The 24,221-nt window shown below is 44.2% G+C and overlaps 1 protein-coding gene and 1 long non-coding RNA gene across 2 annotated transcripts; one reads left to right on the top strand and one right to left on the bottom strand.

Moving 5' to 3' along the window:
* Nucleotides 1–327: 327 nt before the first annotated feature.
* PSCA (prostate stem cell antigen) lies at nt 328–4,630 on the top strand. Its single transcript, XM_083825565.1, has 3 exons — nt 328–607; nt 2,486–2,590; nt 4,182–4,630. Exons 1-3 carry the CDS (start codon nt 556–558, stop codon nt 4,391–4,393), a joined length of 369 nt encoding a protein of 122 aa, XP_083681691.1. The 5' UTR covers nt 328–555; the 3' UTR covers nt 4,394–4,630.
* An 11,321-nt stretch (nt 4,631–15,951) lies between these two features.
* LOC310894907 lies at nt 15,952–24,189 on the bottom strand. Its single transcript, XR_014580274.1, has 3 exons — nt 24,053–24,189; nt 23,233–23,659; nt 15,952–16,915 (listed from the first exon to the last, which is right to left on the bottom strand). It is a non-coding gene; the product is annotated as an uncharacterized lncRNA (long non-coding RNA).
* Nucleotides 24,190–24,221: the final 32 nt, after the last annotated feature.

The raw sequence follows: 24,221 nt of genomic DNA, 5'->3' as shown, positions 1-24,221 counted from the left end.
GTTACCTGAAAGAGTATTATGTGTTGTGATTTGCCCAAATACCTTGCCACTGCATGCCACCAGTGTCACATAGAGTCAGATAAAATAGCAGGAGGTGTCTATTTAAAAAAAAAATAATACAAAAACAAAACAAAACATTTTGTGCTTGATTAAATAACAATAGCTCTACACAGGATAGCAGTGGGGGTGGAGAGCTCTGTTCACAGGGTGCGACCACAGTCTTGCTTGCCCCAGTGAGATGCATAAGGCCAACTTGTTCTAAGGAATTCGGGTTTTTTTCTTCCGCTCATGAACACTTTGCCCAAGGGTGGGAGGGAAGGCGAGGGTGTAGAAGTGGAGAGTTTTGGCAGCTGGGCAAGTCACAGTCAGATAGGAGAGGCACCTAAAGAAAATATCACCACCACAAAGCAACCCCTCCCTTGGTCCAGCATATAACCTCGCTCAGGTGCCTTCACAGGGTGATCTTCTGGGCATGCACGATCGCTGCCTCCCACAGTATATAAAGTACCCCACGAGGAAACAGCCCATATTCAGCACAAGAAAAGACATCCCAAAATGAAGGTTTTCTTCATTGTCCTCCTGGCAGCGGTCCTGTGCGTGGACTCAGGTAAGATAGTCCTGCATCCTCTCCAGCATATCTTCAGCTAGGAGAAAAGGCTTTTTATGGGGTTTGGCAGTGAGGGAAGAAATGCTGATGCAGATGTTTTAAGATGTTTGTTTTTGTTAAGATGTCCTGGGTGCTGTAGTGGAAAAAAAATATATATATCGTGTGTCTCTGCTGATCCTTGTGCTGAGTAGAACAGCTTCCAGGCAAGATAAGTCCTATAAAACATTGAATTTAACTGACATAAAAATTACTTAATTATTTAATTATATATAGGGTTTTTCGGTTTTGTTATTTTTTCTTTTTCATAAAAGGGGGAGGGAGCATTATTATCACCCTTCCCATGCTATTAAAATGCCTGTTGCAGCATTTCTGCAAAGAGGTTTTGTTCCAGCTTGCTTTCTGACTCATTTTAAAAGTGGCCTCTGATGCTGCACAGATTGTTGGCGAGAAAGGAGGAGAGAAATGGGGAGAATACCACAGCATGCTGTTTTCTAGACTGAATGGGCGATGGGTGGGATACAGGCAGCACAGATCTGTCACTTTTTTGGCCTGACTAGGAAAAAAACTGTTTAAAAACAGCTCTTCCCTATTACCAGAGAAGAGAAAACGCATATCTGAGCAGAAACTTGTCTCAAACAACAGAGGATGCTTAAGGAATAGACTGAGAAGGGTTTTGTACAGCCTTGGCCAGACCCTTTCCTCTGCCACCTTTCAGCAGAGTGCTCTGAAAAGTGACTTTCACTGTATTAAAAGTCAGATAAACATGACAACAGAGTGCAGCACTACAGATAATCTGGGGTCTGGCTGCTTGCTGAATCAGGCATTTATTTCAGAACATCTTGGAGAGGAGACCAAGATCTTCAAATTACTTCCTGTTCCTGCTCTGAATAACACTTATTTCTAGTTAGGGCTTGTCTGTGTCCTGAAAAAGTGTTTTAGGTTTAAGGGTACTGAAGAAACCGTGAGACAAGCCTGGCAGTCAGGGGGTTAAAGTGCTTATGGACATTCACAGCACACTTAGAAGGCTGCAAAGCTCCAGAGATGCCCTGGGGCACAGGGAGGTAATAGGAACAGGTAATTGCACCATGCTCTCATTCCTTGGGGGACTATTTTTCATCAGGACTAGACACTTGTAAACTACACTGCTTATTCTGCCTTGTCTTGACCCTGTCACTACTCAGAAGGTGTTAACAGCACTGACTTTGGTCCCCCATGTCCATGATGGGGTGGGAACACGTGGTGACATGATAAAGTGACATGAAAGCCCTTTCTGCTCGCCTTTTGATTTCTAAGAGTATGGGAGAGCAGGTGGCACAAGTTGGACAAACCAAGCAAAAGGGATGGAAGAAACCTTGCAAATCCCCTGCTCCACCCCTCCCTTTTCCTCTCTCTCCCCTGGGCTTTCTCATTTCAATGGGGAAATGCCTCAGCTAAAGCTCACAAGCACCCTTGGCACAACACTCCTGTCTATAGAGGCAGGTGAAAAACATCAACCTGTCCTTTTGGGGACTTGATCCTTCCATCTCTGCTCAATTCATGAGCAGAGTATCTCAAATGTTAAGGAAGGAGTAGCCCCCTTGCCATTGACTGATGAGAGCAGATAACCTGCTGGTCTCTTTTTGCCCCCCTCCTTGTACTACCTACATCAGGAGCTGCTCCAGCACCTACCAAATATCCTCTCATCCCAAGCAAGCATAACATTCTCCACCAAAAATGGAAAAAAATAGACAAACACAGCACTGTTTTCCCAATAACAGAGGTACTGCCTTCCTTTGAGCACCCACAAAAAGGGTTCTGATTCCCAGCGCATGCACTAAATTTGGTTACCTGGAGAGCTTCAGATGGATTTTTCTTACAACCCCTCTCGGTCTCTTGCAGGTTATTCTCTGAGGTGTTTCAGCTGCAAGTCAAAACTCAGCAACGACAACTGTAAGGAAGAAGTGAACTGCAGCGGAAAGAGCACATGCAAGACAGAAGTGATCAGTAAGGCAAAGTGGGGGTGGGCAACGCATGGGGGGGTTGTGTTGTTGGAGCCAGGCATGGCCCCAGCCTTGGGTGCCCAATCATCCCTACCTGATCTAGACACACCAGCTGGTGTGGGCCAGAAAAGCCCAGTGTTCATCAGGAAAAGAAAAGTCATCTGGTGAGAAGTGGCGAGGAAAAACTTTTGGATGAGTTCCAGTTTAGATAGGAATGACAGAAAAACAATGATTAACCCTTTTGGATATCTAATGTCTTAGTAGTGGTCCTGGCCATCACCAATGGTGTGATTACGAAGTCATGTGGATGATGTATCTCATAAATTGCTCTGTGTTGGCCAGTAGGTCATATGAAGTATTGAACAGTATGGCCAGTGCCTGCAAAAATATTCGAGAGTGCAGCTGCTTTGTACTGCACATAGCTGAGCAGGGAAGTAGTGGTTAAGGACAGGGCAATATGAATAATATCTACCAATATCTCTCACCTGTGCAAAATAAAGCTTCTTTTTCTTCCTTAATATCAAAGATTTTTTGCTTACAAGGGCAATAATCTTATAGCTTTGAAAAGTTAAATACGTGGGTTGCAATGTGAGGGGCTGCACTTCAGCAAAAGCTGACTAGGGAAATTCAATGGAAAGGACAGAATTTCACTTTCCCCCTCATCACAGCCAGCTCTGAATGCAGCCAGCTTGTGTGTCTCCAGGTAAAATCTGTTAATGGATTATGACTTAATTCTTCCAATCTTGAAAAATAAAAGTAACCCTTGTTCACCGTGTGCAGATCTGTGGTGCCTGCTCAGTTGCTCTTGGGGCACAAAACCCATTGGTGGCGTGTTCAAAGTCATCTGTCAGGCAGTGAATGCAATATCTCCAGTAGGCACCCTCCTTGTCAGTACTGCACAAACCCACGGCCGTGCATTCACATAAAGGAGAGCCAACCTGCTGGCCTTACACACTAAGCTTGAATATGGCAAAGGCTTAGTGCTTTGATTAAATTATGCAAGACCAGGAGATCTCATGTAAAGTGTAATCTGACCATGGGGGGAAAACAAAACTAAACAAAACAAAAAAAAAAAAAAAAAACAGGCCCTGCATCTGACAAACAGATCATATAATTCTGTCATATATGAAAGGGGCATAGGAGCATAGCCCTGTTTCTGTAATTCCTCTGGACGGTGAAAGGCTCCGTGTAATGAAGGTGTATAGGATAGGTGCAAAGATTGTCCCCCCCACTTGTTCCTCATCTGTTTGTAGTGTAGACTCCCAGACAAAGCTGTAAATGGCTGCTTTTGTTATTAACTATATTATCAAAATTTATGCAGGTGGTGCTGCTTCAGAAGTCCCTGAGAACTGTGCTGTGGAACACACTGCCTCAAGCAAGTGATCAGGGATTGAATTCCTTCCCTCCCTACTGACAAACTGACACCCCAAAAATAAAACCTGCAATAGCAAAACATGTAGATATTGTTAAAGATATTTTCTTTTCCCATGCAGTAAACCTAGATAAGAATTAACATCTTGTTATTCAGATCAATGATCCTTGGCTTGGGTAACATTTCACTGAGTCCTTGGAGTAATGGTCCTGTTTCCTTCCAGGGATCATCGGGCTCTTCAGCATCATCAGCAAGGGCTGTGAATCAACATGTGAAGCAGACTTTCAGGACTTCAAAGTGGGCAACAGGAATGTCTCTTGCTGCAGCACCGACCTCTGCAACGTCAATGCAGCTGGCAGTGTGAGGAGCAGCTATGGGATGGCAGCAGGGATATCAGCTAGTGTGCTCTGGGCCTTCCTGAACAACAGATGGTGAGGAGGGAAGAGGAATCCCATGACCACGGGAAGTCTTGGAGCACCCCTGTTATGATGGGAATTGTAGCTGGAAGCAATTTGGTGTGTTGCATACAGCGTCTTTGGAGCTGATGGCAGATCTTTGCCTTATGATAGCTTCTTTATTGCTATTACTGTATTGCTGTATTGCTGCTAGATGAGAAAATGTGTGTGCATACAATCCATGTAACACCTAAAATATACATATTTCTAAATCAAATGTGAGTGTGTTGCATGTGTATCACTCAGGCGTGTATTCCAGCACTCAGCAGGAGCTGCAGGTGCATCTGTTTTGCATGTCTGGCCATTGCTCCGTCTTGGTCATTGCAGTGTAATGACCATATGTGCTGTGAGATGCCATGGCACAGCAGAATAAGGGTGGCAACTGTACCTCCAAAACTTGAGGGGCCATAATTTATGACAAATTCTGGAGGGCACGTGCCCCAAGAATTACACCTGAAAAGGAACTTACTTGTGACCAAGATCCTGGGATCTTACACTTTGTTAGCTACTACACAAGACAAAAGAAATGCCCACGTTCCCTGCTACGTGTGCTTATGGTCACTCATACACCTTCCCACAGCCCTAGCGTCCTTGGGTTGGTGGGCAGATCTGCACAGTCAGGTACCTGGAGCACCATGGAAGGCAGTAACTGTTGGAGAGAAGTGGAAAGTGTGTTCCCGGTGTGTCCTGGTTGATCCATGGGTGACCTGAGGTTGCCTGCAAGTTGTGGGTTTGCCCGCAAGTCTTTGTGAAGTCAGCACAGCAGCGGGTGGAGGACCGAAAGGGAGGGAGGTTGGCCAAGTGCCCCATTTTCCTCCCTCATACCCTAAGGACTCCTGGAACTGCAAAGGATCTGCAGAGCCACAGGCTGAAATAACAGAGAACCATTTATTCGGAAGAGATGAGTCATCTGCAGATGACCAGAGCGCCCAATGCTATGGGACAAAGGCCAGCATCAAATTTCGGATGAAGTCAACGGATGTCAGAGAATAATGACACTGTCTGCTATTGTGAAAGAGAAAAGTACCTAGATCCTTGGGACACAAGGCATTAACAAACTGTTAATTGTAGGAGGCAGGGAAGGGGTTTTCCCAAAGGGTAATCCAGGATGAACCACCTTCTTCATACCAGGACTGTCTGGTTATCAGCAGAGGGAGGATATTGGACACCTGTGGGGTATTTTATTTCAGTTCTTGCAAACCTCCTGAGTCTCACTCACTGCAAAGGAGGCTCATCCATCTGTATGCATCCCAGCCAGGCTGTTTTCTGCACGGCTGACCAGCTCCATGACCTCTCCAATCCAGGGGCTCATCTTCTTATGCTGTAGGAAGGTCCCCGACATGCTACTGCCCTGTGCCCACTTTCTCAAATAACTCCCAGGCAGTGAGGCATGTCCACATCCAGGGATGGTTCCCAAATGCCATAGTCACAGCAGCATGACTGTGATGGCCCTGCCTGGAGACTGGGAGTCTGGCTCTATGGGAATGGTCAAAACCTGTTAGCAAGCCCAACCAAAGGAGTCCCCAGGGATGTTCAGTGAGGTGCAGCATCTGTTATCAGCTCCCAGCTGCTGGAGAGGTCAAACACATTCAGTCTAGGGATATACCTGGAGTTTTTGCATATACTGTGGGGTGAGGAGAGGTTTGATATCTTAATGTGAGGACCAGCTGCGATGGGCACAGTAAAGAGCTGGGTAGGAAGCATCTGCAGACACGATGTGGTACAAACTGGTGGAACTCACTGCCTCTTGATGGGTCCTGGCATGGTACTTGCAATAACAAGACACTTCACTCCCCGTTCAGGTCACCGACAGACAGTCTCAAAAACAACTTAATTCTGGGAAGGGTTAGGAGGTGGCACACTTAGGTAGAAAAATGACTCAGCCATGGGTCAGAACCAGGGCTGGGTCAGGGCGGGACCAGGAAGAGGACTGTTTTCGCAGGTGCTGTGACTGCGTGTTGACAAAAAGGCTGGCCTCCCCTCCTGCCTTGCAACCCCCTAATAAACACAGACAGGGATTGTTTCCTCCTGTTCTGCACCCTTTTTCAGCAGCGTGCCCGGTTAGTGCAGCCAAGCTGGCATCACACAAATACACAAGCTCAGGCTGAAGGTCAGTTTGTTGAGAAAATGTGCTGAGAGCTGTTTGCTGGGTCAAATGCAACATTTTTTTGAAAACAAGGCTGTTTTATTCCCCCATAAAAGTTGTTTCTTGACTTTGCTGGGTGAGCAGTTCTATCAGTTCTTCTCCACACTTTCTTTCCACACTTTGTCTGCTTCTTTCCATACTTATCAGGAGGGCCTAAAATTGACAGTGCTTTTGAACAATTCAATCTACCATGTGTGCAAGAGATTTCTATACCTTCCGGATCATTCATTTAAATAATAAAGAGTTGCACAATAGAATGGATTTTTTTTTCTTTCAAAGGGCAGTAGTTACATTTTCCAAAAAATGCATTTATATTATGGACTGAAAGTAAAACCAATTCTCCAGTGAGGGTACCTCCTACAGATGGGAAAAGTGAAAAAAAAACTCTGATCTGGAATAAATGCCTAGGGATGATTTTTATGATAGGAAACATTACAAATGTACATTCAGAGTAAAAGAAAAGTGTTTATTGGATTATTTCTATGGTACTGTATTTGCTGCTGGTAGTATTCATTATCTCTGTGGATAGGGATTAGGGCAAGCATTTCCTATGGCCCATCAGCAGTTACAATCAGCGTCTGTACCTGATTTGAAAAAACATCACCAAGGTTACCTGAATTGAGCCCAATTTTCTGCAGCTGGTTAAAAAATATTTTCATGACATTGGAGAACATCTCTGGTGCTGAGAGACAAGATGATCCAGTATTTAAGGACTAGTAGTTCCTCGCTGTGCTTCACGTCTCTTTTGTGGCCTGGGGCAAGTTGCACAGCCTCTCCATACCTCTATCTTGTACAGATGTTATCAGGTGCAATCTATCAAGAGATGTTCACATAGTGACTTTAATGGGGACAGGCGAAAGACACAGGCTAAAAATAAGCCTGAAAAGAGTGAGCTAGTGTAACGTAGGCAGGGAAGGACTACCTGCTACCTACCCACCCTGCACAGCCACATTCCTGCTCACTATTATGCACACACAGTTGTGCAACAAGTTTTTCAATGATCCAAACAGACGTAGGGAGAGCCCACAGCGAGCTCTGTTCTTACAATCAATCAGTCACTAGGCTGTCACTAAAAACAATCAACAGACCTGCCCTTTGATTTCAGAACATCGCTAAAGTAACTGCACCCATCACTCACCCTGGGCAAGGCTGGCTGGGCAAGGCTGGTGAAGCCAAGCTCATGCCATGTTGACTCATCCCACTCCCATTCTGCCTCTTAAAAACTGTGTGGCAGAGAGATCCCTAAGTAGTTCAGTTCTGATCTTACCTTGAGCTCTCTTGATGTCTTTCTAAGCTAAATCAGGACTCCCTGAAAAGCAGATGCTGCACCCTTGCTTCCTCTTGATACACAACTCTGTGGATACTCTTGATACACAACTCCTATTGCAGCCTTGATCTTGTCTCTGTAGGGGTGCTATGGTTTATGTCTACTAGCCCATATTATATGGACATTGCTTTATAAAGTTACCAGCTTATTTAAACACCTTTATATACCTCAGCTGTGTTCACCACCCACTCTGCAATGGCCTCAATGCTCCTCACGGGCTCATGTTAATCTCTGCCAGTGCTTATCCATGTGAATCACTTCTAGACACTGTGGACCCAGCCCCTGGCTCTCCATGCCCAGGGTAGTTTGACTGCCCCCTGCAACAGAGATGACTGGTGTAGGTCTGCATCAGGAAAGGAAAAAGTTTCACTCCCTCCCAACTGGTTACTTTCATTAGAGATTCAATCTGGTTTTGAAGGAATTTGTGGAATGAGGACTTCACCCAGACCCAGTGAGTGAAAGTGGAGCAATGGGCAGGGAGGGGATTTGTTTTCATCAGGGGTCACTGCATGTTGAGTTATTTGCAGGCACCCACCCGTCTTCCCAGGTGGCAGTGGAGGGGTGTATCCACAATGTCACACACACGAGTGCCTTCTGTCCACACTACTTGTGCTTATGTCTTCTGCTTTTGATTTGTACACAGCTGCATCACTGCATCCTTTAAGCCTGTTTTCTGCTATGTAGTAAGGAGGTGTGTTTGTTTGCTCCCCCAGACAAATTCAAGAAGAAATGGTGCAATCTCTGGCTGTAACATCCAGTGTTTCTGTAGTGAAGAGAAAGGTGTTCATCCTGCTTAAAATACTGACGTTGAGAAAGACTAGTTTTTATGATGCCAAATCAACTGCAGTGATTAAAAGCCATGCTGAAGAGAAGAAGTCTTGGCTAAGATTCAAACAATCATTTGAGATGTGATAATTTGAATACATCTGACCTATTCCTTTACACTTTAAACGAGCTCTAGAAAAATAAAGGAAGGTTAGATTTGACATTATAAGCCGACCATTCAAAGTTTAAATGTGAAAATTTATAAGAAAACAATTAAGAAAACAACCCTCCCTGCTCTTTCTTTGGCATGCCATAGAGAAGCAGGGAATGGCAATCCTTTGACAAGAGTGTATTGCTCATGTGCAAGCACTGCTTCTGGACCGAATCCAACTGCCTGGCAGTAAAATGGCAGAGAATTTCACAACAGTTCTCACACCCATGTACAAATACACTTATTTCTCTGCCCTTCATAGAATCATGGAATCATTCAGGTTGTAAAAGACCTCTAAGATCATCTAGTCCAACCTTTAACCTAGTACTGAAGTCCACCACTAAACCATGCTACTGAGTTCTACATCTCCACATTTCTTGAAGACCTCCAGGGATGGTGACTCAACCACTACCCAGGGCAGCCTGTTCCAATGCTGCACAACAATTTCAGTAAAGAATTTTCTCCTAATATCCAACCTAAACCTTCCGTGGTGCAACTTGAGACCATTTGCCCTCATCTTATCACTTGGTACTTGGGAGAAGAGACTGATCCCTACCTCACTATAGCCTCTTTTAAGGTAATTGTAGGGCATGATAAGGTCTCCCCTGAAGCCTCCTTTTCTCTAGGTTAAACAACCCCAGCTCCCTCAGCTGCTCCTCATAAGACTTATTCTTATGACCCTTCACCAGCATTTTTGGCCTTCTTTGGACACTCTCCAGCACCTCCATGTCCTCCTTGTAGTGAGGGGCCCAAAACTGAACGCAGTACTCAAGGTGAAGCCTCACCAGAGCTGAGTACAGGAGGACACTCACCTCCCTGGTCCTGCTGGCTGCACTATTTCTGATACAAGCCAGGATGCTGTTGGCCTTCTTGGCCACCTGAGCACATTGTTGGCTTATATAAGCCAGCTATTAACCAATACCCTGAGATCCCTTTCCAACAGGCAGTTTTCCATCCACTTTTTTCCCAGCCTGTAGCTCTGCATGGGGTTGTTGTGCCCCAAGTGCAGGTCCTGGCACTTGACCTTGTTGAACTTCATACAGTTGGCCTCGGCCCATCGGTCCAGCCTATCCAAGTCCTTCTGCAGGGCTTTCCTACCTTCGAGCAGATCAACACTCAAGCCTAACTTGTCTGGAAACTTACTGGAGGTGCACTCGATCCCCTCATCCAGGTCACTGATGAAGATATTGAAGAGAACTGGCCCTAATACTGAGCCTTGGGCGACACCATTAGAGACAGGCCTCCAGCTGGATTTAGCTCCATTTACCATGACTCTTTGAGCCCAGCCACCCAGCCAGTTTTTAACCCAACAACGCGTACACCTGTCCAAGCCATGAGCAGTCATCTTCTTCAGGAGAATATTGTGGGAAATGGTGCCAAAAGCCTTATGGAAGTAGACCACATTCACAGCCTTTCTATCATCAACTGAGAGCATCACCTTGTCGTAGAAGGAGATCAGGTTCATCAATCAGGACCTGACTTTCTTAAACCCATGCTGACTGGGCCTGATCGCCTGGTTGTCCAGTAAATGCTGTGTGATGGCACTCAAGATAATCTCCATGAGCTTCCCTGGTGCCAGGGTCAGACTGACAGGCCTGTAGTTTCCCAGATCCTCCTTCTGGCCCTTCTTGTAGATGGGCATCACATTTGTTAACTGCCAGTCAACTGGGACCTCCCCTGATAGCCAGGAGGCTATCATAATCCTGTGCAATTAATTTTTCTTCCTTCCTGTTTCTGAAACAAATTCTCTGCTACCAGGTACTCTTCAAATACTGCAGCTCTCCACCATTTCTCCATGGGAACCCCCAGGAGGATGGGGAAAGGAAGCCATTTCCTTGGCCATGGGGACCTGTCATTATGATGTCTTCCAGCATCCATGAGAAACAAGGAGCCTGAAGACAGTTACAAGCATGTCCAAGTTGGAAGTGCAATACTAGCTACTACTTAAACTTCAATCTGTTAAACAAATCTTGATCTGAAGATCTGATGACAGTAACATCTGAGATAAAGGCAATGAGACAGAACAATGTTGGCCTGAAGAAATACCCATCAGCCAAGAGCCATTCATATCAGAGAGCAGGAACACCCACGGGTTGGATGGAAAATTGTGCCATATTTCCCAGGCTGGAAATTCGAGGATGACCCTTACGCATCATGCTAATGCAGGTGGAGTTACTTCCCAAAAGCCCAGGAAAACTTTTAAGTCCTGAGGTCAAGAACCCAACAGAAGCCCAAAGAAGCCAACAGAGAAACGTTATTGCTGACCTTGACACCTGTGAATATGGAGGCTGCAAGCTGCACAGCTGGAGGAAAGGGAGAGGACGTGTGGGCAGAAGAGTTGCAGACTTTGTCTTTCTTGTTGTCAACAGGCGCTGTCATTAAAGGCAGCAAAGAACAGACATATCTCTGAATCTCACCATCATTCCCTCCCTGTGCTCAAACTTGCCTCTAAGGACAGCAAAAATACTTATCTCCTCTTCCTTCCTGGTCTACCTGATGTCCAGCTTCATCACAAGCACCATAATACTGTAACCAAGCCAACAGCTTTCCTTCACTCTGTCTGTGACCTGCTCATGACTCCTTCTCATCTCACCCATGTTCCAGCAACACCATTTCAACAATTGCTTCCATGTCCTTGTTTTGTACAGATTTGTGTCTTTTGTTTCCCTTAATGTCTATGATAGCTGAGGTCACCACACAGTCTTTCACAAATAGAAGATGTCTCTCTTTTCTATCCCTACACGTTTCATAGCAATTTTAAGGACTCGACTGGTTCAAAAGTTCTTAGAGACAGTCAGATGGGCAGAAAATACATCTGTATATATGTACACAGTGTGACAATTGATGGAAAAGAGGTTAAGAAATTATCAAAATAAGTCTCATTCACGCAGTTTTATATTTACTAAGCACTGAGCCCTGTCCAGATCTTCAATAAAGCACACAGGTGATTTCCAACTAAAGCTTAACCACAGAACAGAATGACTACCCAGAGAATATTGCCCAGCTAGATTTATACTTAATCTAGGTATAGAAACTTCCGCGGTCTCATTTCTGCATAGAACTCCATAGGAAGATATAAAGTCTATGCTAAGGAAGAACTTAAGTTCTTGCAGGACTTTTATCAGATATCCATAAACGTCAAGAATTCACTGGTGCAGAAGAAATTCAAATGCAGACATTATCAGGGCCTCCACCACAATATCATTTCCCCTTGTGGTACTTTTTAACATTATTTTATGGGTTCTAAGGCCCAGTTAAGGATTAATCAAAACCATGAAGGACCCATGCAACCCATTATACCACCTGCTAGGAACCCCCCTAAGAAGCTCTAGAGGTGGGATATATGTACGTATGACTCAGAAATTCAAGATGGGTAAAGGATAAAAAAAGCATTATCTTCAAAATCACAGAAACCAAAATACAAACAATTTACTACTTTTCTAACCTTCAGGGTTTGGTCCAGCAAGTTCCAGGCTGAGAGGTTTCAACTATGCTAAAAAATTAAGCTAGGCCAGGGGACACTTCTGGGCACTGAAGATTAGCCATGCCTACTGTTACCAGCATGGGTTAGGCCCAAGGATCTGCCAAACAGTTCCTGGCTATGATAGAGGAATTAACACAAGCTAGTGACCATTTCCAGGATGCAGTTTGGGTGTCATCACTCTTTTTTTTTTTTTTTTTGGCAGGAAGAAGAGTCACACACCATTAATTGCTAGTCAAATTCAGTGCCAGAGACTGGTCTTGGGCATCTTTAATTTTTTAGGTACCTTCCAACATCAGTTTTAACCAAAATGCCATATCTGTTGAAGATGAACTATGCAGAAAATACTGAAGAAGAGGATTTTTATTCAGGCACTGAAGAATTGTGAGTAAAATGTGGTATGATGCTCTCATCTAAATGTGGGATTTCTGGAGCAGGAGACAGAAACAGTCATGCAGGAAGGATAGTTAGCCTGACCCAGCAGCTGGTATATAAATCTCAATTACTACAGCAGCAATCTGTGCAAGCTAAACTGGTTTGTCATTAATTAATATCAGCAGCTACATGCTAAATATCCTGAGAACGAAAATCCCTCTTCCAAATGGATGCAGGAGTTCTCGATCTGAGCCATTCCCTCCCAAATCCTTGGGAAAGTGCCTTCAGCCAGTCAGTACCTCAACCCCAAAAGAGACCTGCCAAAAGAGACACCTCTTCCCTGTGCCTTGCAAGACAGAGCTGCATATTTTTATTCTCGTTGCTCAGCAGGTATAGCTATCAATCAAACTGCACCAGTTCATTTACCTGTAAAAATGGACTTCCAAATTTATAAGACTCTTGTTCTGAGGGAGGTCAACATGGGTAACACTGTACCCCCTTCTGGAGAAGTGACTCTTCCCCAAAGACCACTTTGTTAGAGTGAAAAAGGTGCAAAGAACAGAAATAGACAACCTGCTCTCTGGGATGGATGTTTATTCCCCAAATGTGGAACAGAAGAGATTAATATTTTCCTGCGCACATTTCACCATGCTTCCTGTAATGCGAAGGGTGTAGCAGAACTAAATGGGAAGCCAATCTACAGCACTGTGTGGGTACTTCAAGGCAAATTCCTTGTCATCACCACCCTGATGATTCATCCTGAAATACAAAACACTGGACACCTTTACATCACAGAAATTACCCTGAAACATTCTCTTCCTCGCTCCTGGCTTTGGGATTAAGATGTTAATGTAAACAAGCCCAAAGTTTTCAGGCTGAAGTAGACTATAGGGCAGCCTCTTTCCTATTCAGTGGTGTGATAAGAAGCAGTCGTTATCCTGAAATAACCAAGGATGTAAAAGGCAGAGTGGCCATGCGAACACCTCTGAAGATGCCTGGTAAGAGGGGCTGTGCTGGACTACCTCACATAATGGGGATGATGTTTATTCAAGAGGAGACTAAGAGGAAAAGGGCCTTATCTACTGCATCTACGTCTTTAACAGGATCATGGAAGAATTCAAGAATAACACCTCTGTCTCAAAAGCCCACAACCAAGTGAATATTTCATTTCTGTCACCCTTATTATCCTACTCACACCTCCCCAGGAGTATCTAGACAGAGTTGACATGAGGCTTGTCAATGTGTTGAGCAGAAGTTAAGTGTGGGTGTCTCTCATCTTACATGGGGTGACTTTCAAAACTGCTTAGGTCCCCCCATACCCAACAGAGATGCTGCCTGGTTGCTTCTTTCTTCACCACCCACTTCTACCACTCCACATACCCCCATCCTGGATTACTAGGGCACTGGCATAGAAAAAAATAGGCCTTGGCCTGTGGAAAATCTCATTTCATCTGTGCCCAGAGCTGAGCATTATTCCTGTCCATGCACTCTAATTTCTAGCTATGGGAGATATTTGCACATTTAGAATAGCAAATGATGCATCTATGCAACATTTTGGGGGCAGGACAGTACTGTTAGGCTCACTGAACAGATGGTTGTTGAAGGCTGTGGAGACTAGGCTGCATCAAAAGAAGCGTGGCCAGCAGGTCAAGGGAGGTGATTGTCCCCCTCTGCTCTGCTCTTGTGAGAACCCATCTGGAGTGCTGTGTTCAGCTCTGGGGCCCTCAGCACAAGAAGGACACGGATCTGTTAGAGTAGGTCTAGAGGAGGGCCATGAAAATGATCAAACAGCTGCAGCACCTCTCCTGTGAAGAAAGGTCAATAGAGTTGAAGTTCTGCCTGGAGAAGAGAAGGCTCCAGGGCTGCAGCCTTTCAATATAAAAAGGGGGCTTATAAGAAAGATGAAGAAAGACTTTTTACCATAGCCTGTAGTGACAGGATAAGGGGCAACAGTTCTAAAATGAAAACAGATTTTAATGGGATATAAGGAAGAATTTTTTCATGGTTATGGTGGTGAGACAGATTGTCCAGAGAAGTTAGGGATGCACCATCATTGGAAGTGTTCAAAATCAGAATGGACAGGGCTTTGAGCAACAAGATCTAGTGAAAGATATCCCTGCCTGTGGCACGGGGGTTGGACTAAATGATCTTAAAGTATCCCTTCCAACCCAAACAATTCTATGATTTTATGATTCTATGATTTACAATCTTTCAAGGTCTTTACTGCAAATATTAAACAAGAGAACTCCAAAGTCAGTTCCTCAGGATCTGCACTACTGCCCTCCTCCAGACTGATATCTTCCTCCCAACACTTAAAAAACTTTCAACCCTTCAACTTCCAATGCTTTAAAAAGTTCTCACCGTGTTCGTGTTTCACTTCATTTGTGTTTTCTGTCTTTCCATGATTTTCCCCTCTTTAAAACACCACTCTTAATCCTGGTATGCTATTGATGCCAGAAAAATAACTCAGCAGGAATTTTCCCCCTCCTTTCTTTATTTTAGGCAATTTGTAATCATGCAATACCATCTCAAAACTGATCAATTTATGAACAGCGTTTGGACCTGTTGGTCAACATGCTGTGTCTGTAAGAGTTAGAGAATGGGAAATGTCCTTTATTTCCTTGCTTCAACTTGAACACATTAAACTCTTTCATTCTACACCAGGTGTGGTTATTTCTATTTCTGGACACCTGTCCTCATGCTGCCATTACTCCCAAAGTCAAAAGCTTTCCATATTGAATACATGGTTTGATTTAATACTCAAGTTTACATCTTATTCCATCTTCACTACTTTATTTTGTCTCCCAATGTAAGGGATTTTAATGCTGTAATGTCCTTCCTGTTACCTAAGTCATTTTGACTATTGTAAATTTTCACTTTACATATTTCTTAACCTCTGACATGTCATTTAGCCTGCTTCTCAGTTTATCCTTCCACTCTTTCTAGGCTTATCTCTTATTCCCACTATAAACTTAAACAAGTTTTTTTCACTCATTTCAGCCCACAGTTCTTTTTCTGTAGATGTTTATTCCTAACTTTTCCTCATTAGGAAAACATTCTAGACATCTCTCTGAATTTTTGATTATAGGGAACCACTGGATTCATGTCTCACAATCCCATATTTGAGCTCAAATTTCACTCACTCTTTCCGTACCCACTGTATAGCAACACATCTTTAGCATCTGTTTAACGTAAACTCAATTAATCCAATACTAGACAGGATCAGGGGAGAATATTGTTCCAAGTGTGTTAGATTCCTGAGTCCAGCCATCACATTATGCCATTTCGATAAACAGATCTACAAGGAGGGGATACATGGGGGAGGAATGGAAAAGATGATTGATCTGTGTTGTAGGCGGCTAAATGGAGCTGAAGACAGATAAGATTTAAATAAATTTGAGCAACTAAGCTCTTGACAAGCAGCTGAGCTCTGGAAACATAGGATGTCCAAGATCAACACACCTAGAGGAGGAAAAAGGAGAGGCCATTGTTCTTTTCAGTTGGAAACCAGTGATGAATGAGGAAGGAACCCAATTGCATTGGGAAGGATTGGCACTGCTCTGTATGAGGATGGTATTTCTTTCATGATGGTTATTTTATTCAAGACACTGACCCTAAACCAAGGATGGCTAAGAAGAGAATAATGACAAAAAAAAACATCCAGGAAACATTATCCTATGCAGTTGTCATTTGAAGATATATATCAAAAACATGCATTCTTCATTAACCATGGGGGGAGAGTGGAGAATATTAAGTACTGAAAATACTGGACACCACACATTAGAGCCATTCTCATCCTACACTTCCAAGAGCATCCTTATCTTTATCATTATCCTTATCTTTATTCATGACCAAAGTGACAGATTTTCAAGTATTGATCTTTTATTCATAAAATCACAACAGATTTATTGTGTTGCAAGTTTACTGAATCCCAGGGTATGAATTACAGTAGTTTGTAATTACTCTCTGTTCTCCTTTGCAAATAAGTCTTGCTGATGTTTCATCCAACTTATTCCATAACAATATTCAGTCGCTGTTATTCATGCAGCAGTGGCTTCAAAATGCACCTGTCTTTTTGGCTTTCTCAATTATTTTTCCTTCCAAATTAAGCATGTAAGTAGCTCCTTCAGAAAAATTTCCAACAGACATCCAGTAGCATCGTAGACAATTATGCATTCCATTCAACTTAACAAAGGCCTGATGTTAGGAGAAAGGAAGACATATACTTAGAACATTGTCAAGAAGTCCCTAACAAATAATGTTACACAAAAATAAATAAATAAATAAATAAATTGTTTGCTAAGGGGAAAATATTTCTAGTGATTTGGAAAGGAAAACACCTTTTCCACACCAGTAGCCTGAGCCTACACAGAAGATCCAGAGCCCAGAACAAGCTTCTTCCATCAATCATCTACCTAGTGCAGCTCCACCCCAACAGCAATGCTGGGAATGTAAATAGAAAGAGGCCAGTGGATTTTTTCCATCAGGACGACGAGAGCTGTTATTACTGCTTTACCTCCAAAATAATCTTGAAGTCCCACAAAATAAGTCCATGAGCTAACAATATTCATAATCAGACATATCTTCAGGTGTTGCTCTGTCCTCAGAGTCTGAAGATGCTTTGAGGGTAGCAGCCTCCAGAAAACTGCAGTCCACCAAAAGTATCTGAGCCAATTTAGAGCCCTCTCAACACCCTGAGTATAGGCTCATAGACATCTGGAATGAGCTGCTCTTGTGTGACATTCCTGTCCATGTCCTTTTCAAACCCATTCCCAGGGAACCACATTCAGATTTTTTTTTTAACACTGCCACTGGCCACTCAGCTCCTTCTCAAAGATAACAATGTTTTGTGGGGACACCAGACTTTGTGCCTTCCAAACCAACAAGCACTGGAGTAGGATGCACCTGACAAAATGTACATTTTTTGCTATGGAGAGGTCTCCAGATGAGCTAGTCCTCATCTTTGAAAGGTGTCTTTCAAAGGTAGTGAAGGGAAATGTAATCCACAGTGCCATTAATTTTTTGTTGAGGCAATTGTCTAGGGCATATCTGACTAATTGTGCATGTGTCTACTAGACTGCAAAAATAAAGATCTGTGGTGATTCACCCAGGATGCATCTATGTTATAGAAGGATATAGTTAATTCAGATGAGTCCCACTCAGGATGTGTGGCCTGCTTCGATATGTTTGTGACCATGTACTTTTCCAAAGGTTATCGTCTTCTGTATTTTTTCTGTTCATTGGTGCTCCTACAGCCTTGGGCCTTGCGGAGATGGCCCTGACCACATAGATCCCAGTGATGGTGACTGGATTATGTGCAATGCTATTCCTACTATTGCACTGGGTACCCGTGGTGACCCACACGGTAAGTTCTTCTCATTAGTTACCAAGGCTTACTGTTCAGACAAGTAAGTCTAGTAAACATCATGGCAAGGCAGCTAGACCTGTATCTGGTGATAGACTTTGCTGCTAACAAGGGAAATGAAGCAGTAGCCTGAGAAACAGGCTTCCTGATAATAGAACTGTCAATCCCACCAGTGAAAAGCACTGCTGCTGACAGTGAAGTGGTGACAAAGTGGTGTGGGCTCAATGCTCACTTGCAGACTCAGTGACAGTCCCTGGTTTCGATAAGCTAACAGGGAGAAACCAGTTTTCTTTCTCCTGTCCTCTGTATAACCAGAGCCCAGAGAGAAAATCCCCCTGCTAAACGGAAGGAGGTACCAGGCCCTGCATTCTGGCCAGACTTTGCGTGTTGTCCTCTCCTGAACTACTGCAGTGGTTGCTCAAAGATTGACAGTGCCATCAGCTGATCAAAGGGTGGACCTAGACATCAGAGACTCCCAGTTATCAGCACCCTTCAGGCTTGGCTTTAAATCATCCAGCTTTTAGATGGAAAATCACATGTTCACAAGATCCTGTCAGAACAAGTACTTCTGGGTCATATCACAAAGGCTTTCATACTTTGTTTGCACCAGCTGTCATCAAGACAGACAGGGGAATCACAGTGCAAGAAGGAATACAAGAGGTTTTCATTTGAAGTGGCACGTGTTATATCTACTCTGGTCTTTAAAAGGGGCCAGGATTCATTCTCTGATCCTGAGGACAACTGCCACAGCTCATGCCCACATAGCTAAACCCTTTTATGCCCCCCAACCAGAATGGCTTCATCTATACTGGGAAACATATTTGGCCCATGCTGCGTTTCAGAGTGTGCCTGGGCCCACCTGGGACAGATCCAGTGGGTTCAGGCCGTGACAGGGCCAGGGAACATGCCAAGAGCTACAGATCCTACACAGAGCTCAAGTCCATTGTAGAAATGATAGAGGTTAAAGGAAACCCATGATACCTGACTTTCCAGAAGGATGGATATCTACAGTCTGCAATCCAGAACCACATGTTGGGCACTATACATGCCCTCTGTAAGTGCCCGGGAAACTTCTCTTCCCAGGGCTGATGAAACTCTGCTGGCAAGGCAATGCCTGAAGGAATTGTCCTGGTCCTTGCAACTAGGAGTAGAGGCACCTGTAAGCATAGAGTTCACACCCCTGGACTACTGTTTTTTCTCAGAGCACGGAATAGAGCTCATTTCCTTTTCTAAAAACACAGTGGGGTGGAGGATTTTCTCCCTTCTGTACAAGTGCACCTGAATTTTAGCCTAGAGGTTAGTGTGCTTAAAACAGAATTTGGGAAATGTGAGTATAATTTCCTTCTTTGTCTTTTGGAAGGTTCAATTTCCTGTCTGACATCTCCAGACAAACTGTCCGAACCAGCAAAACAAAGCACACACAGGGGAAAGAGGGGTAAAGTCTTTGGAGATTAACTGAGTCAGCCATGGGTCTTGGGATTTTTCTTTGATACTTCCCTATGTGGAGACACCTATGTTTTGTATCAAAAAACTCCTGGAAGCAAGACCTAAAGAGCTCCGAGGAGAAGGGTGCTAACTGTGTTGTGCTCATGCTTTCACCCTTCTCCAGCCCAAGGAATCCTGCATTGCTTTCTGCTCAGTAGCACAGTTTCATCAGGAGGGTGGAGAGCAACCCCACCCGAACAAGCCTATAGTCTTGTTATTAGTACACACCCTTGGCAGGTGGGAGCTTTGATTAGCTGAACAGATCATCAGGCATCACTGCAGCCATGATCAGGGACAGCATGGCTTCCTACTGTTGAGTCACAGACAGTGGTGCTGGAGCCCACAGATACAAGTGGCCCCCAGCAAAAATCTGTGCTCCCTGAATCCCAGGAGCCAAATTCAAGCTGGCTCAATATACTGCTCAGTGACCTATTTTCCTATATTCCAACCTTCACCTTGGTATCTGGAAACCTGATATCTCTGGCAGATTCCATCCTGACAAGCGGCCCCCAAGAAAGACACTGACATCAGGTAGACCAATGCCATGGCTATAACACCATGGACACAGGTTCAAACATAATTGTTTGAAGTTCAGTAAGGATCCATTCTGCTTCTTATATGTGGGACTGAAGTGGCTGTTGATGTAAGACAACATCTAGTTAGTTCTGTGTTGGTCAGGGCAGGTGAGAAGGTGATAAATCAGATGTGGTTCAGAGAAGGACCCCTGGAAAGATTAAAGCCATGGAGAACAGACCTTCCTGGGAAGAAGTCAAAGAGCCCACAAAAGGCCATCCAAGGGTTATCTTCACTAAAATGCATCTCCCTGAGGGAGAGGGAAACTGCAACAGTGAGTTATTAAATCTAGCAGAAGTGCGACAATAACTACTGGCTGTGGAAACTGTGTAAATCAGAGTAGAAATGCAGGGGTTACTTTACATATGGGTGATAACTGATGACTAAATCAGCTAATCGAAGTTTGGCACAGACTTTCTGTCTCGGGACATCTCTACAAAATTTGTTTATTTATCTATTTGTTTGTTTGTTTATTTGTTCAAACAAGAATTAACTGGAAGTAATGGAAGTAGAACAGATAGCTATAAAGCACATCATCTTCTTGTTTGTGAAAGTTGACCTTATGTCATCTGACTTTCTTTGCATATGTGATAAGCAGAGAAAGATCACATCTACCCAGATAACCTTATGAGTGATTTCAGACTGTCAGGTACAGGCTTGCAGTGTTTTCGGATTGATAACACCGAAAAATCAGAGAGACTTTTGGGAACGCAAATATTTCTCACTACACACTATGCCCCATTTATATCCTCAGATCTTCAGACCTGACATGACATCTCAGTTGGAGTCCCTTTTGGCTCCTGTCAGGTAGAGTTCAAAACCTTGCCCAGGGTTTATTCCCACTGAAAAAGATAGATGGGAATTTAGGTCCTCCTGAGTCCTACAAGCTGTCTAAGGCTGTCCTAACTGCTATATCAAACCACTTCTTTCACATATTTATCAAGCTCTAACTTAAAGACAGGGGGATTTTTACACAGTCTTTGCTTTTAGAAGGGACCCACCTTTTCATAGCATTTGAGAACCTATTTCGGATCACCAGCCCCCTTTCACAGAACCACAGAATCACAGAGTGGTTGAGATTGGAAGGGACCTCTGGAGGTCAACTGCTCAGAAAGCAGGGTGTTCGGGTCCATGTCCGAGTGCCTCTTGAAGATCTCCAAGGAGGAGACTCCACAACATTTCTGGGCAACCTGTGCCCAGTCACCCACATGGCGTGGAAGTTCTTCCTGATATTCAGACAGAACCTCCAGTGTTCCAGTTTGTGCCTCTGGTCCTGGCACTGAAGAGACCCTGGCTCTGTCCTCCTGCAGGTATTTATGGACATTGATGAGATCCCCTTGAACATCCTCTTCTCCAGGCTGTTCAGCATCTTGATGACCCTCTGATGAACTCTGTCCACTATGTACAGGTCTCTTTTATACTGGAGAGCCCCGAACTGGAACCAGTACCCCAGGTTTGGCCTCACCAGTGCTGAATAGGATCCCTTCCCTCAAGCTGCTGGCAGTGCTTCACCTAATTCAGGCCAGGATAGCACTAACCTCCTTAGCAGCAAGGGCACGTTCCTGCCTCAACTTCAACTTGGTGTCCACCAGGACCCCCATCCCTTTTATGCAGAGCTGCTTTCCAGCTGGGGGGCTCCCAGCATATAGCTTTAGACCAGCGTGATCTTTTAGCATAAAGATTTTTTCCTTCTGAAATTCTGCTTTCTCTTCTTGCAATATATTTCTGGGTAACAACTGTGTTTCTTTCCAAACTCTGCTCTGCCAGGCTAAAGAGGGCCAGTGTTTTCCAACGTCATCTCTTGGGATAGATCCTGGTGTTGCAGTTTTGTCATTTTTTCCCATTTCCATTTTTTTTCCATCAGGAAACAGAACAATAATATTCCATGTGAGAAGCAACCAGGACTTCATATGGAGAGGTTAGCATTTCCTGAATCAGTCTTCCTCACAGCCTAATGCATGACTTGCGATCACCTGTGATTTGGGTTTTTGTTTTGGTTTGGTTTTGGTATTTTTTTTTCCCAGGGGAAAAGTTTCACCGGAGGCTCCTAGTTATCTTTAGATCAACTATTATTTGCAGGTCTTCCCTTTCCTCAGTATTTTACTGGCATTCTCCCAACTTTTCTGTCCCTGAAGTTTGGCTCTCCTACACAGTCTGCAGGAGCTTTAATAGCTCTGCCAGTGATATTTTTCCAATGCTCTGCCTTATGGCCAGATCTCAAATCCTGTCAAGCCATTAGACAAAGTTAATTGGTTTTGCACTGGCCAGAGGCAAACAATGCTTCCATGTTGATGCATACTATGTCCAGACACCACAGTGATAGACAACCTCCACCAAGCTGGACAAACTCATTTAGTCTCCAATTTATGCACTATTCCTTCAACCAGGCTGATTTATTCCCAGGCTTTCTCAATATCTTTCAAGCACAAGCAGACCATTACCATGTCCCGATGGGGACCTCTCCATCCCACCAAGGCGTACACAGTGTGTCAAGAAGCTTTTCAGTGGTGTCAACGCCAGACTGTCCACCCTACTGTGCTTACCTATTGAGGAATAACCACTCTGAATACCTAAAGTACTGGATCTTTTCCAGTTTGCTGAGTGTTTTAAAATGCTGCTCAAATGTGCTTTGAACTGCCCAGTTACAAGAAAGGATCTGGATTTAACCAGGTCTGGGGGTTTTCACAGCACGGTCTTTTCTATATACTCATGGAGGTATGTTTGCACTGTTTTCCTTTATGTACCTGTTCTCTGATGGCACAGCAAGATAAAAATGAAGATAAACAATTGTTTTCACTCTCACAGCTGCTGAGCGAGCATTAAGGTGCCTGTCTTCCCCTCCCTTTCCCACGGCACAGTACCAATCCTGCTGCCCCGGCTCGATCTGCTTTGTGCTATCCGTGACTGTGGAAATTCTCATTAGCAATGCTTCTTGAGTTACTCTGAACTCTTGGAGGAGCTGTATTTTCCCAAAAATACCCCACTCTCAAACTGGGAAAAGAGATAGGGAAGGGTGGTAACACCCATGTGCATCACCACAGCGGTCCTGTGACCAACAACCCCATGGTCACAAATCATCCTGTGCACTCACCTTGTCCCAGTCCCTGAAGTCTCTGAGATCTTCACAGTGCTTCACAAACTTTTATGCTATGGCTTATTCGGCTGTTTTATGGGAAATTGTGTCCTGGATCACATCAAAACCCCCAGAAGTCAGATTTTCCAACAAAATGCAAAAATGTCATTGGCTCGGTCAAAAGAGAACAGCAAAACTTTTCTCCTTAACTAGAAATTTTTTTAAGTTCTTTCTACAGATATTGCATAAGACCTGAAAAAAATGCATGTTTGAAGGGGATGCCTTGATACACGTTAAAGGAAAACTTTCCATCAGGAAGGCACTGCAGCAGGAAAATAGATCCATTGCTCCATGCTGGGTTTATTTCTCATCTTCAGAATAAAATCCAGTAAATAGTTGATGCTTTTGCAAAAAAAGGTTCAGCTCCCTGTTCTGCCAGCAGGACCTGAAATAAAATGACATATCCGAATCCCATCCTTAGAGGTACCATCACCCATGTTCCCCTCCACTGGTCTTTCAGTGCCTCCCATGCCCACCAGCTCAGCATTGTGGCTCAGTTCACAACCAAGCCCCTGGGAGCCAGAAAATGTGCTTGTTTTTGCACTGAATTTGGGAAAATAGGCATGTTTTGGGAAAATCCAGCCATGCCAGATTCCTGCCTGCCATGCCAGGCAGCAGTTGGCATGAAAACACGGCACAGGTTTTGGTGATGCTGAGCTAACACGTGTGGAAGACCAGCCTGCTGCCACTTGCACCTTGCCTGATGTTGCCCAACGCAACATTCATGACACAACTCGGCTCTTGGCTCGCAGAGCCAGATTTGAAGTAACAAACATACCTTGTCACATTCCCCATCCAAACACCGGCGTGGGGCCACCCCCTGCAGCACAAGCTGTGTTTTTCCTTTTCCATGGGACCAGCCCCGGGTCATAAACCCGAAAAGGAGATGAGGTACGGCAGGAGTCTGCTCATCGCGGTGATGTCACCTCTCTTGGAACTCGTTCCTC

This window comes from Anser anser (genome assembly GCF_964211835.1).
Source record: "Anser anser genome assembly, chromosome: 2".
NCBI lineage: Eukaryota > Metazoa > Chordata > Aves > Anseriformes > Anatidae > Anser > Anser anser.
The sequence above is the reverse complement of the archived record's forward strand: the minus strand, read 5'-3'. Positions and strand labels throughout refer to the sequence as shown.

Excerpts from the sequence above, each read along its gene's own strand:
- PSCA (XM_083825565.1), top strand. The coding sequence starts at position 556 with ATGAAGGTTTTCTTCATTGTCCTCCTGGCAGCGGTCCTGTGCGTGGAC. Across the intron at positions 608-2,485 it reads GGTCCTGTGCGTGGACTCAG|GTTATTCTCTGAGGTGTTTC; the intron begins GTAAGATAGTCC and ends GGTCTCTTGCAG. Across the intron at positions 2,591-4,181 it reads ATGCAAGACAGAAGTGATCA|GGATCATCGGGCTCTTCAGC; the intron begins GTAAGGCAAAGT and ends GTTTCCTTCCAG.